We start from the raw sequence: 14,167 nt of genomic DNA, 5'->3' as shown, positions 1-14,167 counted from the left end.
GCCATCCAGAAGCAGCCCCTGGCAACGAGGGGGAACCAGTCAGAGCACTTCCAGCAGCCCTGGGTGCTTATGTTCAGGCAATTGAATTGAGCCCCCAAAGAAGAGTGTCAGCCAAGCCTACACAGCGCTACGGGCAGGAATCAGGTGCCAAACCTGAGTGCAGGTAGACGCAGATGGCACTACAACCATGTTCCCCAACACTGTGGGGAACCCTGCTTGGTCCCCATCTCTTGCTCCGGCAAGGTGCAGCTTCCCCACAAGGTGCTTTCCAGCTGCGTGCAGCTGTCTTGGATACCTGCCCCTCACTGCACTTGACAGCTATTTTTAGGTAACTCGGCTCAGCTCTAGGTGCCACTTTCAGGTGTGCTGTTTAGGGTGTACTGCCCGGGGCCCCCTGACCGCACCAACCAGGGTACAGCGGGAGCTTTCCCAGGCTGCTCCCAGGTAGACAACTACACCACGGACTCTGAGCCCAGCCAGACGAAATCTCTCTTTTGCCTGGTCCCAGACTGATTTCCCAATCCAGGCACAGCAGCTTCAAGGACTTGATCATGATCTCACTCAACTCGACCTGGCACTGATACAAGCCTGTTGCATTTAATGGCACATGACTGCTGTTGGCATTCCCTGTTACTCATACCAATGTAAGCAGTATCAGCATCAGGTATTTAACCACTGAAATCTTAGCTTAGCCTTTTTAGCCTTTTAGATGAGAGCCAGGTTCTGCAACTTCTATTCAGACTACAGTGTATACTTGATAAATTCAGCACTCAGAATTGTCTTCAGCGGGAGCGCTGCCCACGGAGCATGAGATCTGACCTGTACAGTACTGATAAAGTGTTGCTTATTATGTACGCAACTTTTATTACTGAAATAGCAAAAAAATGCCAGTACCTGAAACTGCATGGCAGGACTTTTGCTGGCACAGTTATAACAACCATGAATAACCCTTCATCCTGTATCTGTCCACACTTTCCACTGCAGAAAAAGCCCAAACTGTAAGTCTGACCCAACACAGCCTGCTGCTGGTCTAACCCTGGGTGATTTTTTGTTAATGAGCTTATGCCAATAAACTCCCTAATGAAAATAAAATCACTACTCTATAAACATGTTGATGCCTGTGTACATTGCTGTCCTGGTTTTGGCTGGGAGAGAGTTAATTTTCTTCCTAGTAGCAGGCATAGTGCTGTGTTTTGGATTTAGTAGGAGAATAATGCTAATAACACACTGATGGTTTAGTTGTTGCTAAGTACTGCTTATGCTAGTCAAGGACTTTTCAGCTTCCCATGCTGTGCCAGGTGCACAAGAAACTGGGAGGGGGCACAGCCAGAATACTTGATCCAAACTGCCCAAAGGGCTATTCCATACCATATGACGTCATGCTCAGTATATAAACTGGTGGGGCTGGCCAGGGAGCAGCGATCGCTGCTCGGGAACTGTCTGGGTATCGGTCGTCGGGTGGTGAGCAATTGCATTGTGCATCACTTGCTTTGTGTATTATTCTTGTGATTATCATTATTATATTGTTATTATTATCATTACTATTTTACTTTCAATTATTAAACTGTTCTTATCTCAACCCAGCAGTGTTTCTCACTCTTACTCCTCCGATTCTCTCCCCCATCCCCCATCCCACCGGGGCAGGGGGAGTGAGCGAGGGGCTGCGTGGTGCTTAGTTGCTGGCTGGGGCTAAACCACGACAATTGCTGAGGCTCACTAATCTGCATTTCTACCCCTACCATTACCTATTTGGATTTTTAAAAATTTGTATGTTCTAAATGTACAGACACAATTAATGCTTCATAATGTATACATATAGACGAGCATGGCATTATAAGGGGACACTTAAATCTCCTGAAAGTTTTTTCTCTACCTGGCAATCTGCCGGGAAGTCACAGGTAGGTGCCTCCTGGATAAGGACCTCCAGCCTTGCTGGTCTCCAGAGGAAAGAGCATCCCCCTCCCTTCCCTCTGCCAAAGCAGCCGCTGTGCCACAGGGCCACACAGACAGGCTGCTGCTGCTGCTGCCCATGAACCCCCAGGGCAGCTGATGCTGCTAGCCCCCTTCTGCTTTTTTTTTTTTTTTTTTTGCTTCTTGTTTTGGTATCTCTGTATTTTTGAGCCACCTGGCTGAAACGCAACCTTGCTAACTACAGCTGCCTTTTTCTAATCCAGAGAAAGGAGATAATCAAAATCTAACCACATCTTTGCAAGAACTGCATATTCGTTTCCAAACTCAATTTATAAAAAGGTGTGATAAATGAAACAGATAATAATTCTGGCTGAGAATAAATTACAAAGAAAGCCTGAGTAGGCTGAGAAGTATCGGAACACAATTACTACACTATTTTCAGTGAAAACTTGTGATGGATAATCAGTCATGTTCTTTGTAAATGACAAGGCTTAAAAGCAGAAACTGGAATATTTATAGGGAAAAATCACAGCATTTGTGCTATTTCATGTAGATATATCTGTGTTTTGATCACATGAATACACATTCCTATGTGCGTTTAGGAGTCTGTGTAAAAATGTACAAACTTCTTATGCTAGCAATGACAGCTATATGCCAGTATTATAATTGGTTATTATTAATTAGCTGATATTTATGTATAACACATGAACTGCCAAATGCTAGGAACTCAGCAGTAATATTAGAATTGATTTGTCAATTCATATAAGCTAGCAAGACTATAAAGGACCAAATGATCATGACCTAGTGGTTATAAATTATTTTATCACCTTCACTTAACAGAGTAAAAGTCCAGACAATGTGCCTCTACCCAGGTACATGATAAAAGGCAACCTTTGCACTTTTTCTTGTTGCTAAGTAGCAGTGGGGGAGAATTAGTTGAAGTTCATTTATCGTCACTACTAGCTGAGGTCAAAAGCTTGTTTTATGTTTCAGGGACATGATCAATATTTTTACTTGTAAACTGTTGTGACAAGACACAGAGATTATGAGACTCTAGATACAATACAGCCTCCCGGAGAAAATACATTTATTGCTTTCTTTCCAGATTTTATAAAAAGATCCTGAAGTGTTATGAGAGCCCAGTGATTCCCTGTTGATCCAACAGGCTGACAATTTCCAACAGTGATACCATCACAGCAATAGTTACCATGGAAATGATTACTTTTACTGTAGAAGAAAGCACCCATTCAGCCTGTGTTTGCATCTTCTATCACAAACTAACCAGAATTATTAAACTAGTCCAATTCACTTACAGGAAGAAAATTTTCATCTATTCCTTTCTAATTAAATACAAATTGCACTATATCCTTTTTTCTTTACATGCCTGTGCCTCCTCTGCCACTAGCACCTTTTCTTTTTTATTAGCCTTTGAGAAGACCCCAAATAAATGCAGTGATTATCTATCCCTAGAATACACAGTGCTATTCGACCTGTAGTCTGCAAGACAGAATAATACAATCTGTGGAACAACTGCAAAAAAAATGTTTAAGAACATATGCATTTACACCTATATAAACAAGCAAAGCAGAAGAAATCAAAGTAATACAACCATATTAAAAATGTAACATAAGTTTTAGTTGCTTGGAAGTTATAAACATAGCAAGATAATCTGCCTTTCCTTCCCCTCCCCTTCCAAAATGGGTGGACCCACAGTTTAAAGATTGGAAGAACACTGCTTCAAAGGGAGACCCCCTAACGGGAATACCACTGCACTATACTAGCATGAGCTCCTAGAATGGATGCAGGAAAAACTATGCCTTGTCATAAAGTAAAATTACATTACTGTGCCTTGTAGTATGGTAAAATCAACCCCCACTAGCAACACAAACTACTGTGGTAAAATGCTAATTTTGGAAGGTTTAGAAATTGGAAAAAAAATTATATAATTCTACTCTTGGGATTTGTTGGCACCAAAGCAATTGTGGTCTTTTAACTAACAAATACACCTACAAAACCACATTAAAAGATCAGACTATGTAGATACAACCACAAACAAAATTCAGCCATGTATTTCTAAGGCATTTTTAATGCAGGTTTGCTTCGTTTAACCTGATCCTTGAAAGCCTGCTTATCGTAATCAACAAGCATAATGCTTTCCCTCTCAGCAACATGCCATACCAAGATTAGTGAGTTCACCTTTGTAATATCCACATTTCACAGATAAGGAGCAGACACAAAGCAGTTAAATCATGCAGGTCACAGAGGAAGCATAGGGCTGAACTGGAAATGACAAGCGGATCTCATGACTCTCAAATCTGTTCTTCAGGCTCAAGGATTTCCTTCATCCTCTAACTCATTTCCAAAACCCGGTCAGCTAACATTTCCGACTGGCATAGGGGAGTTTGCAAGGAAATGTATTTGCTTTGCAGAAATAATCTCATCAGTCATATAAAAATGCAAGCGTGCTAAAACCAGAAAACTGTTTCTGCCAGTTTTCTGGTGACTGATACTTGGGGATGGCTAGGTGATGCTCTAACACTGTCCCTTCTTTACTTCAGTGTCTGAACTGCAACAGCAAGCACGTAGTGTATAGGAAAGCTGTATTCATATCCTCTGCCTCTTTTTAGAAGAGGTATAGGCATTAATAATCCCTAAATAAATCTCTAAGTAATTTCTAAATCAACTCGGAACACGCCAGATCAAGTAACAGGACTAAAAAAATCCATTTTCCTTTTATCTGGCAAAAGAAGCATCTTCTTCCAAGCTGCCTTTGTAACATCTGCTGGCGAACCTCAAAAGCCAGATCATAACTACAGGTTGAAAGTGGAACTTTATGCTAACAAAGCAAAACATAAAAAGCCATAGGCCTTTGAGTCTCTTCAGTGTCTCTCCCGGCAGAGGTCCTCTGGTTCCCCCCTCTCTCCACCCTTCCAGAGCAAAGCCTCATCGTCCCTGCCCAAGCCCAAGCGCAGCCACCGGCAGGTCCCAGCACCAGTCACAACCTCCAGCTTGCGTGGGGTGGAGCCGCCTTGGACAACTCCACGTCTGCAAACTATTACTTCCTAGAGCGTGGAGTTAAGGGCGAGGCTGCTGTGGTTGAGCTCGGAGTAGGAAGAGTCAAGGCTGCTGCGCGCGGTATCCTCAGCGCTCGGCTGGTCTCCCACCCTGCCAACAGCATCCCGCCCAGCATCCCGCCCAGCATCCCGGTACCATGAGCAGCGCAGCAGCCTCCGGATGCCAGAAAGGGGAAACGCAGGTGGCTCAGAGGAAACTCTGCAGCTGCCTGTGCTCAATTCGGACACTGCAACCTCCTGGCTTCAAGATGGATTTTCAATGCTGACAACTCAACACCATGCTCGATGTAAAAAACAAATTACACGGCCAGAAGTGCCGTTCCACTCTCTGGGGTACTATTATCCTGATCCCAGGGTGAGCAGTGCCTGGGTATTACTGAGGTGTCAGAGGAGAGCTACAGCAGACTCAAATATCAGACACTCTGGAAAGGCAGAGGAGCACGTATGCAATACGGAAAGGGAACAGCTTGGCCCAGCCTAACTGCAGTGGAGTCGGTTTAACTCCCCCTTTCAGCACCCACAGACCCCTTTGCAGGAATGACAATAACTCCTGGATTACTCTACCAGTTTTCAGGAATGGCCAGTTTTATTCAGCACTGCAGTTACTTGGTCTAAAATTTAACCTGATCCAGAATTCAGATTACTGTCACCACTTCTTGTTTTTCTTCTTCCTAGTACAGGACACAGCAACAAATGATTACAGGCTGTACTGAATGGCAGACCACTCTGCTGCAGCGAGTTGGAAGAGTTTTGCTGCGACAGGAAGACACACGTGTCCTTTGAGGGCTCCTTTCTGCATCATTTCAGCGACCGGTTCTGCAGTTTGGGTTTGTAGCAATGCACAGTGGTTTCTGGTTTAGCTCTCGGCAAGCGCTCTTGGAAGTCGCTTTTTGAGCAGCTGTGAAGGGTGGAGACATTGTGTGAACATACCCTGACTTGTGCTCAGAGAGTTTAGCACAAATCTAACCTCACTCGGTCTAACTGAAACCTCAGTTTTCCATCAGAGATGCTGCTGAGAGCCCATTACAGTGCTCTGCTGCTCTGTCCCTAGGCCCTGTGGCCAGCAAGACCAGACTGCCACTGGAGTCTGGGTCTTCACTCCAAATTACACGCCCCATAGGAGCAAACCTACTTTAAGAAGTTCCCACCTTTATTTACTTTATCTAATCATCCTTCACAGTTTAGCACATTTTCAGTTATACAGATTAAGCTGACTAAGCCACACTCTAAATTGCATATGGATGAACCAGAGGTGAATAAATCCAAAAAGAGTTCAGAGAGCTGAAACCAGCTATCTCCCAGCAGGTGTGCTCATGACCAGCCCCGCAGCACTCGGGAGCTTGCGGTAGGTACCAAGGATGCCCATCCTCAGCTCCTGGCTGCTGCGTGCTCCTTGCGGGTGTTGAACATGACCACATCCAGCTACCACCCTTTGGTCCTTGACTGTGAGGACACGTTTTGAAGCAAGAAATCAGGAGGATGAACTGTGAGGACAGAGCTGAATCCTCTCTGTATTCCCACCCACACAGCTCTTCTTCCTCTTCTCCCTCCTAAGCTGTCCCCCAAGTTAAGCCATCTGTGCTCAACATTCAGAACCCAGAGACCTGTATGGGACAGACCAGCCAACAGCTGAGCGCTGGGGGACTGCACGATGTGGATTAGCTGGGACCACTGACCTTCGCATGGCACAAACAGACAGGTCTTAGAGCACTTAAAATATAGTCTGCAAAAAAAATGTGACTTAACCCTAATTACAGCAAAGTTACCTTCACTACATAGTGAAGACACTATGATTTATCATCCACTTATAATCATGCAGATAAGGTATTTAAGTAATAAAAAGTCTGGTGTGCTGTGAAGCCAGATGCCAGCAAAGGAACTTAAACAGCAGGTGTGACTAGGTGAAAGACTAGGTGAAATGTCAAATAACTTGATTTGTCTTTTCTGTAACAAATTCAGAACAGCGTTCTGTTTAGGCAGCCTTAGTGGCCGACACATGTCAGTCCAAAGCAAAGGGTTTAAATTTTTGCTATTTGCAGTGACATGGGGCTCTTCAGGAAAGTAAAGACTATGCAAAACAGTTCAAATTAAAACTTGTACTTAATCATCTCACTATTTAAAAGCAACATATTGAATATAAGTGACAGTGGCAAAAAGCAGAGACTGGGAAAGCATGGGCTGTCACAGATGAGCTTTGGTGACTCACGCCTCTGTAGCTTAATAAGTGCTGAGGCATGGATCCAGACTGCACTTAATTAGCTCTTCCCTGGGAAGCAACCTCTGGCAGGACCAACAGCCAAGAAGGCCAAACATCTCCCCTGCTCCAGTCCAAATCTTGCACTTTGGTGAAACAACAAAGTGACAAGTGACAGGATCTCAAGACTGAATCACATAGGAAAAAAAAAACCAAAACAAAACATCAATTCAGGTAAATGGATAGATGCCCTTGTGTGAATACTGCAAAATCAGCTTTACAGCGTCGGCAAAACGCAAGGTAGGAACGTTTAGTTTCCACATTTGAGAAAATATAGAGATGGATCAAGTTCCACAGACTTTATGTGCCAACTAATCTACTAGATGAGTGGGTAACAGAATAAACTACACATTTGAGCCTGACCTCTTAGCACCTTGTAAGCTTTGTACTGAAATATGTCTCCAAGCCACAGAGATTTTAGTGGCTGTACTGGAATACATACTGGCTTTTACATGAAATCCATATAGAAAAGAAGATGCATGAAACATGGAAACAGTGCAAATTTGTCCGTCAATGCAGCCTATTTAAGGTTCAGACAAAGTCTTAAAAAATTGTGATTTGCATGGCTCAGCATTACATCTCAAACGATTGTTGAGAATGAACCGAGCACTTGACTGTCACAGGAGCTTGCTGGGTGGGTACAGTTCTGTAACACGGAGGTGTAAGGTAGAGTTAAAAAATGAATTGCAAGTCGAAAGTTCAAACCCCAATGACCTCATTGTGTGAGTATGTGGCATTCATAAAAGTGCCTGCGGGCTAAATAAACTCCAATTAAAAAATAACCTGGCATAAGTATCTTTGGTACCAAGCTACCTCCACGCTGAGGGAAGCATGCTGTAAAGGAGAAGGAAATGAGCAACGAAACCCTCCAAAGAAATGGCAGGGAGAAACCGTACCACTTTCCCTGTTCTGTAGTCACTCCGAGTGCCACGGCTTTAGGGTTGTGTATGGCATGACGAGCAGGCGTGGAAAAAAGACAGGACAGAGTTTACACCCCTTGTGTAGCAAGACAGAAGCAAACCCTGTCCTGCACAGCTCCTGCTTCCAATCCACAGCTACCACCTCCAAAAACTTCGCTTTTTTGGATCCAAAGAGAGGTCTGAATGCAGCTGCACCACTTGGCTGGCCGCCGTTGTTTTGCCATACACAGAGGGCTGCCGGCAGTGCTTACAGCAGAGGGAGGAGGCTACAGTCCCTCGCTGCTGCCCTAGCAGCCAGGGAGTCCCCATGCCCTGGCCACCGCTTCCTTCATCTCCTGCAGGGCTCCATCCCACACCAGCCGCCTGCCCACCACACAAACCCACAGCCGCCACCAGTGCACACTCCGTCTTTTAGAGAACTGAAGCGAGTGCTAAAAGGCACTCACAATTAACCTAAAATATGTTATAATATAAAGTTTAAATTGCATGCTAGGTAATAACAGAATGTGGTGTTAAAACTAAAACTGCAGGAACTTTTATCCACCCAATGAACACATTCATTTAAAGACTGTACTGGTTTGTCAGGAGCCAAGGGGAGGGACAAGCATGAATTTCTCTTGGGTCGTGATCACAGATCACCACTAGATGGTAGATGAGTAGCATTAATTCTACTTCCCTTTTACTCCCGAGAAATAAAACTGACACACATCCACACTAGGGCTGTCACCTCTTCTGGCAGTGTGAAAGCATCTCTTGCATAGACTCTTAAGTGAGAGTTTCGGAAAAGGTGGATGGCTTGGCAACTCTGGGACTCTAGCAGAGGAATAACCTCATAACCCCAACATTTATACATATTGGGTTTATTTTTCCAATCTTATGGTAGCTGCAAGCACTACAGTAAACAAACTCGCTTTTTTCCAGCAGAAGGACAACATTGATAAGCTCTGTAACCATTTACAGTTAGTTTGCAAAAACCATGCCAGGCTTTTAAAAGTAAGACAGCTTTATAGACATTATAAGACTTTACAGCATGAAAGGCTGAAGTTTGTGCAGCTGCAACAATTGCCTTTGTCTATCTCCTACCTAAGGTATAAGATACTTCTAGTCAAACTGAGGCAGCTTAAAAGATATGTCAGCTTTATTTTGTAAATTGTTTCCATATTCATAGAGATCCAGAGGGATTTTTGGCCCGGTGTATTTTTCCCAATGAGTAGCAAACGCTTCTCTGCTGCCTCACCCTGAGTAGCTCAAAACCACATTACTGTACATTGCCTGAGCTGAGGTGAGCCACACCATCTCAAACGGGTGCAGAATACAGAATACGTACGGCAGCTATTCACCACTGCTGCCAAATCATTGCAACTGCTCCAGTGACAACTCATACAGCACTTTAGGAAAGGGCACAGAGTTATTACGTGAACTTACCTCAGAGGTGCTGCCGCACATCTACCCATCTACTGGGAATACGAAATCATGCATTAGGTGCAGTGAAACTCTGGTATCTTCACCAAAATGTTAGTAGTGACACACTCAGCCCAATGTGTAAAGTACTGCTGTTTGAAATTTGCAGGCAAATAAATACCCAGATAGTTTACCCTCAGCATGGCCATCATTGCACAGCGAAGACATCGGATACAACTGAATGCTTAAACCTCTGTACTGTATTTTTCACGCCACACTGCTCTACAAGTGCTACCATGTTCTGCAAGGCTTCCACAGGCAAAGTGTTTTACACTGAATCAACACTACTTTAAAATACACCGACTCTTTAGAGACCTTTCAGCTTGCAAGGAAACACAGCCAGACCCTGCTTAGGCTGGTAAAATCTGACAAGACCACACGACAAGGTGGTATATCTGCAGGGTGCAATAAGCTTGCCTTGAAAAAGTACATGAATAGCTTTGCTGCCAAAAATTTCTTTGATATTAATGCACAAAGAAAAAAATAATTTCATGTTAGCATCCAAAGAGAATATATTAAAGGAAATAATTGCTGTCAGCATATTTTAGCAATAACAGGCTGCAACAGCCATTAGTATTCAGGTTATTTTGCATTGTTTGCATTGTTTTGCATTAATAAAGACAAAACCTAATGGATATATATACAGCTTCTAAAGGATTTTGCTTGCTTTCTTACCTCTTCCTTTTTATCTTCAGCACCAGAGGCTAAATTGAGGCTCAGCTGAGAGTGGCTGCTTATGCCACTGTCTTCATTTCCATCATCATAGTACACAGTTTGCACTGAGTCCTGGAAGCAAACAGGATTCCTGCCCAGCTTCAGCCCTGGTACCTCGACTCTCTCCTCGCTCTCCGATGAGCTCAGCGACAACGTGCTGTGATGGTTTGGGCACTGGACATTCATATTGCACTTGACCTTCTCTGCAGTGGGACTTTGAGGCTTTGGAGTAGTCGGCCTGACCGGGACGTGAGGGTTTTCAGCTTCATATGTAAACTGCTGGGTAGCTTTTGGTTCATCCGAGTCCAAATAAAACACTTCATTGGGAAATGGACTAATGTCATTCAGTGTGGGCGATAAGCTATCAGAGTCTGGGATACCTGACGACGTCCTGAGGCTTTTGTCTTCAGCAGCAGCTACATTCATTTCAGCCTCTTTATCCTGAGCAACTATGGGGCTTTGCAGACAAGGTGTTCCGGGCAAGGATGAGTCTGGACTAGATACCGGGGAGGTGCATCTCTTTCTGTCATGATCCGTGCTGCTGGAAACCCTGCGGGAGTAGTCATCGTGCAGTCTGCTGTTTGACCTTGTTCTCTGGGACTGCTCACTGGGAGAAGGAGCAGCGCTCTTAGGGCCATCCTTCTTCCATGCAACATCTGTAACGTTACTGACAAGTTTCAAAACTCGGTCAAAATCCTTTGCCCTGATAGGGCTCTTCCATCGCTTGGATCTCCTCTCAGCGTTCCCACTGGTTTTGTCTGAGTCAGCAGAAGTAACACTCACAGTCCTTGTTGGCATCTGTTTTTCATTTGCAACCTTGAGGTCGGTGAGGTTGGAGGTGGACTTCCGTTTGAATGAGCTTTTTTTCAGAAAGTTCAAATTATCCGAACTTTTGCTTCTCCGATAAATGATCCTGTTGTTTTCAGAGTCTTTCACCAAAATTTCACAGATCTTTGGCTCTGCAATGACAGGTGATGTTGGCCTAGTACAGTTGTGATGACTCTGAACTTTATCCGTGTCCAGCAAGTTTATGCGGCCAGCACCATAAGCCCGCCTGATGCTGCGTGAGCGATGAGTGTTCCTCAGGAAAGACTCATCGCTCTCCTCCGCATCAGAGCAGTCAGAAGCTAAACCATCCACTGCATTCTGGAAATCATGTAGAGGCCCCGAATAGGAATACCTGTTAGTCTGAACTCTCACCACCGCCCCATTTGAACCATGTTTGCCTACGCCGTTCTCATTTGAGATGTCTGAGCATTCCCTTGTCTGAATTCCTTGGAGAACTGAAGATTTCAGCTTCTTGAAAGATCCCATTTTTCTGATGGAAGACAAAGCATTCCACGTGGACGAATTGCCCATCAAAACCAGAGAACGAGGCCTGTCGGAGCTGGAGTTAGCCCGTTTCCGAGGGGTGGTGAAAAAGCGCACGAATTTGGAAGGGCTGAGCTTATCCTCTTGAATTTCTTCCTCATGACTGTTGCTGGTGCTGTATCCCCCATTATGACTGACACAGGTAGTCTGGTTTTGGGGGTCTTTATTATCCATAACTATACAAGTAACGGTGGTGCCATTTCCACAGCCATTCGGAAACGTTGTCATGCTCTCGATGCTGTACGCATGGAGGTGGAGGCTGGGGTAGCTCAAAGCAACGCTGCTGTCTCCACCAGCTGACCTCGCTGCCTCTCCTTCACCTGCTGCACCTTGGTTTGTCTGGCTTTCACATCGCCTGGGCAAGCCGAGCTCCTCAGTCTCCACTGCCTGCATGAGGAAAACAAAAGCAACCGTTAGAGAAATTTCCTTACAAAGTCCCCAACTAAAAGAACTTTGAGCCCCTGCGTAGGAAACAAAGGCATGCACGAAATGAAGTTCTTTTTCACCGAACAAAGGTGTGTTGCAGTGGTGGTGAGAAGACATTCATAACTCCCTCAAAGTATAATTGCATACATTAGCAATTTAAGAGACCAGAATAATTTCAATATGTACTTGTTTCTCTAATGTTTAATAAGCTAATAAATTCAGTATGACTACCACACCTACCTTACAACCCCAAATATAATCCACATACACACTTAGAGAAACCCCCCACAACAGCAACCCAGTCTTCTCCTCACAGTGCTCAGCACTGAGCCCTGAGACATGAGAAGTTTTCATCCAAAAAACTCAGCACATCCATCAAGTGCCACCTAATCCTCAAATAGTAGGCAAAGAAGAGGAAAACATACGTATTTTTTCCTACGCTTGCTGCTGTTGGAAGGCTGCATGACGCTTGTCTTGTCTGTCCCCTAGCAGGTAAACCTAAGAGTTACATCACGTGCACAGCAAAGTATTTTTCCCTAGCCAAAGAAAACAAGATTCAGAAGTACGTAAAGCCAGAAGCCAGCCTATGCTGTCGTGACAGTGCAATGAAAACTTGAATTTGGAAATGACCGGAGTCTCTGTGACTGAGACATGATGTATAAGGGATCTCCCCCTGCGCTGAGCGTGGGAGATCCAGCAGCCCAAACCACACTCCGGCCCTTGGGAAAGCCGTGCGGGGACCGCCAGCCCTGCGTCCCCTGCGCTGGCCAGGGGTCTTTGCCGGGCGGGCAGGTGCTCGCACCACCATGCCACACGATGCCCAAAAACCACTGGGATGGTTCTCGCTGCACGGGTTCTCCCTGCAAAGGCCAGTGGGATCCTCATAAACCTGCGCACTGCCTGGGGGGCAGGATTCCTCCCCCCAAGACGAAGAGAGCAAACGTACGGCTGTGCTAGAGGGACAGAGGCAGCCCCGGCCCATGCTTTGTCTCCTTCCCACCCAAGTGGCCGCGGGGGCTCCGAGGGCCAGCGGGGCTGGTGGGGGGGGGGGGGGGGTGGCCCCTGGCAAGCGGAGGGGCCCGGGCGATGCGGGGGGCCGGCGGCAGAGCCCCCGCAGGCTGCAGGAGATGCAAAACCCCGCCGGGGTTGTCCATGGCAGCAAGGAGCAGCGAGCGGGCCCGGGGAGCTGCCGCAGATCCGCACAGGCAAACCCCGACCACGGCGCGGAAGGCGGGAGTTGCGGTGCCGGTACCCGCTGGGTTTAAGGCTGCTCCCTCCTCGGGGCACTTCGACAGAAATTTTGCGAGCCTCTGTCCCTCTGGAGATAAAAGGGTTTCCTTGTGTTTCAGCGAGACGCCTGGAATCTCCCTCGCCGCTGTTTTTAATCCCCCTCATTCACAGGGTCACGGCGGGAGCCGGCTGGGCTGCCAGGCCGAGCCGAGCCGAGCCGGGCCGAGCCGATCCCAGCCGGGCCGAGCCGAGCCGGGCCGAGCCGATCCCAGCCGGGCCGAGCCGAGCCGGGCCGAGCCGAGACCAGCCGGGCCGAGCCGAGACCAGCCGGGCCGAGCCGAGCCGGGCCGAGCCGATCCCAGCCGGGCCGAGCCGAGCCCAGCCGAGCCTGCCCCCGCCGCCACGGCACCCGGGGCCGGACAAAAGCCCGCCGGGCACCGAAACCTCGGCCTGCCCTTGTGCTTCTGTACCGCTCGCAAATTTCCACGCGTCAAAAAAAAAAAAAAAAAAAAACCCCAAAAAAACCCAAGGAGAACAAGCCGCTGCTCTCTGCAGAGAAGTTCCCAGAGAAAGCGGCTTTGGGCTCAACTGCACCTCAGCAGGCAGAAAGTGAGCTGGGGGGGGAGAGGCAGGAGGACAAATACAATGAAGTGAGATTCAAAAATCCCCTCACAGCGCCGAGGCCACGCCACACCAACTTCCCCGCGCTGCTGCCGGGAGGCGGCTGGCGGAGCAGCGCCCTTACCTGGGGGGAGCCGGGGGACGCCGCCGCCCGTCCCCGCCGCCGCCCGCTCCCGCATCGCCAT

At 46.7% G+C, this 14,167-nt stretch overlaps 1 protein-coding gene across 1 annotated transcript in view; it reads right to left on the bottom strand.

Annotated features, from left to right (window-relative positions):
• Positions 1–11,786, bottom strand: part of SPATA13 (spermatogenesis associated 13) — a 47,001-nt gene extending 35,215 nt beyond the window's left edge. Inside the window, exon 1 of the mRNA XM_075714145.1 lies at positions 10,296–11,786. Coding sequence (XP_075570260.1) covers positions 10,296–11,693 — 1,398 coding nt within the window. The 5' untranslated portion in view covers positions 11,694–11,786. The remainder of the gene's footprint in view (positions 1–10,295) is intronic.
• Between the last annotated feature and the right edge of the window lie 2,381 nt (positions 11,787–14,167).

This window comes from Pelecanus crispus, chromosome 1 (genome assembly GCF_030463565.1).
Source record: "Pelecanus crispus isolate bPelCri1 chromosome 1, bPelCri1.pri, whole genome shotgun sequence".
NCBI classification, from domain to species: domain Eukaryota; kingdom Metazoa; phylum Chordata; class Aves; order Pelecaniformes; family Pelecanidae; genus Pelecanus; species Pelecanus crispus.
This window is presented reverse-complemented; position numbering and strand designations above follow the sequence as displayed.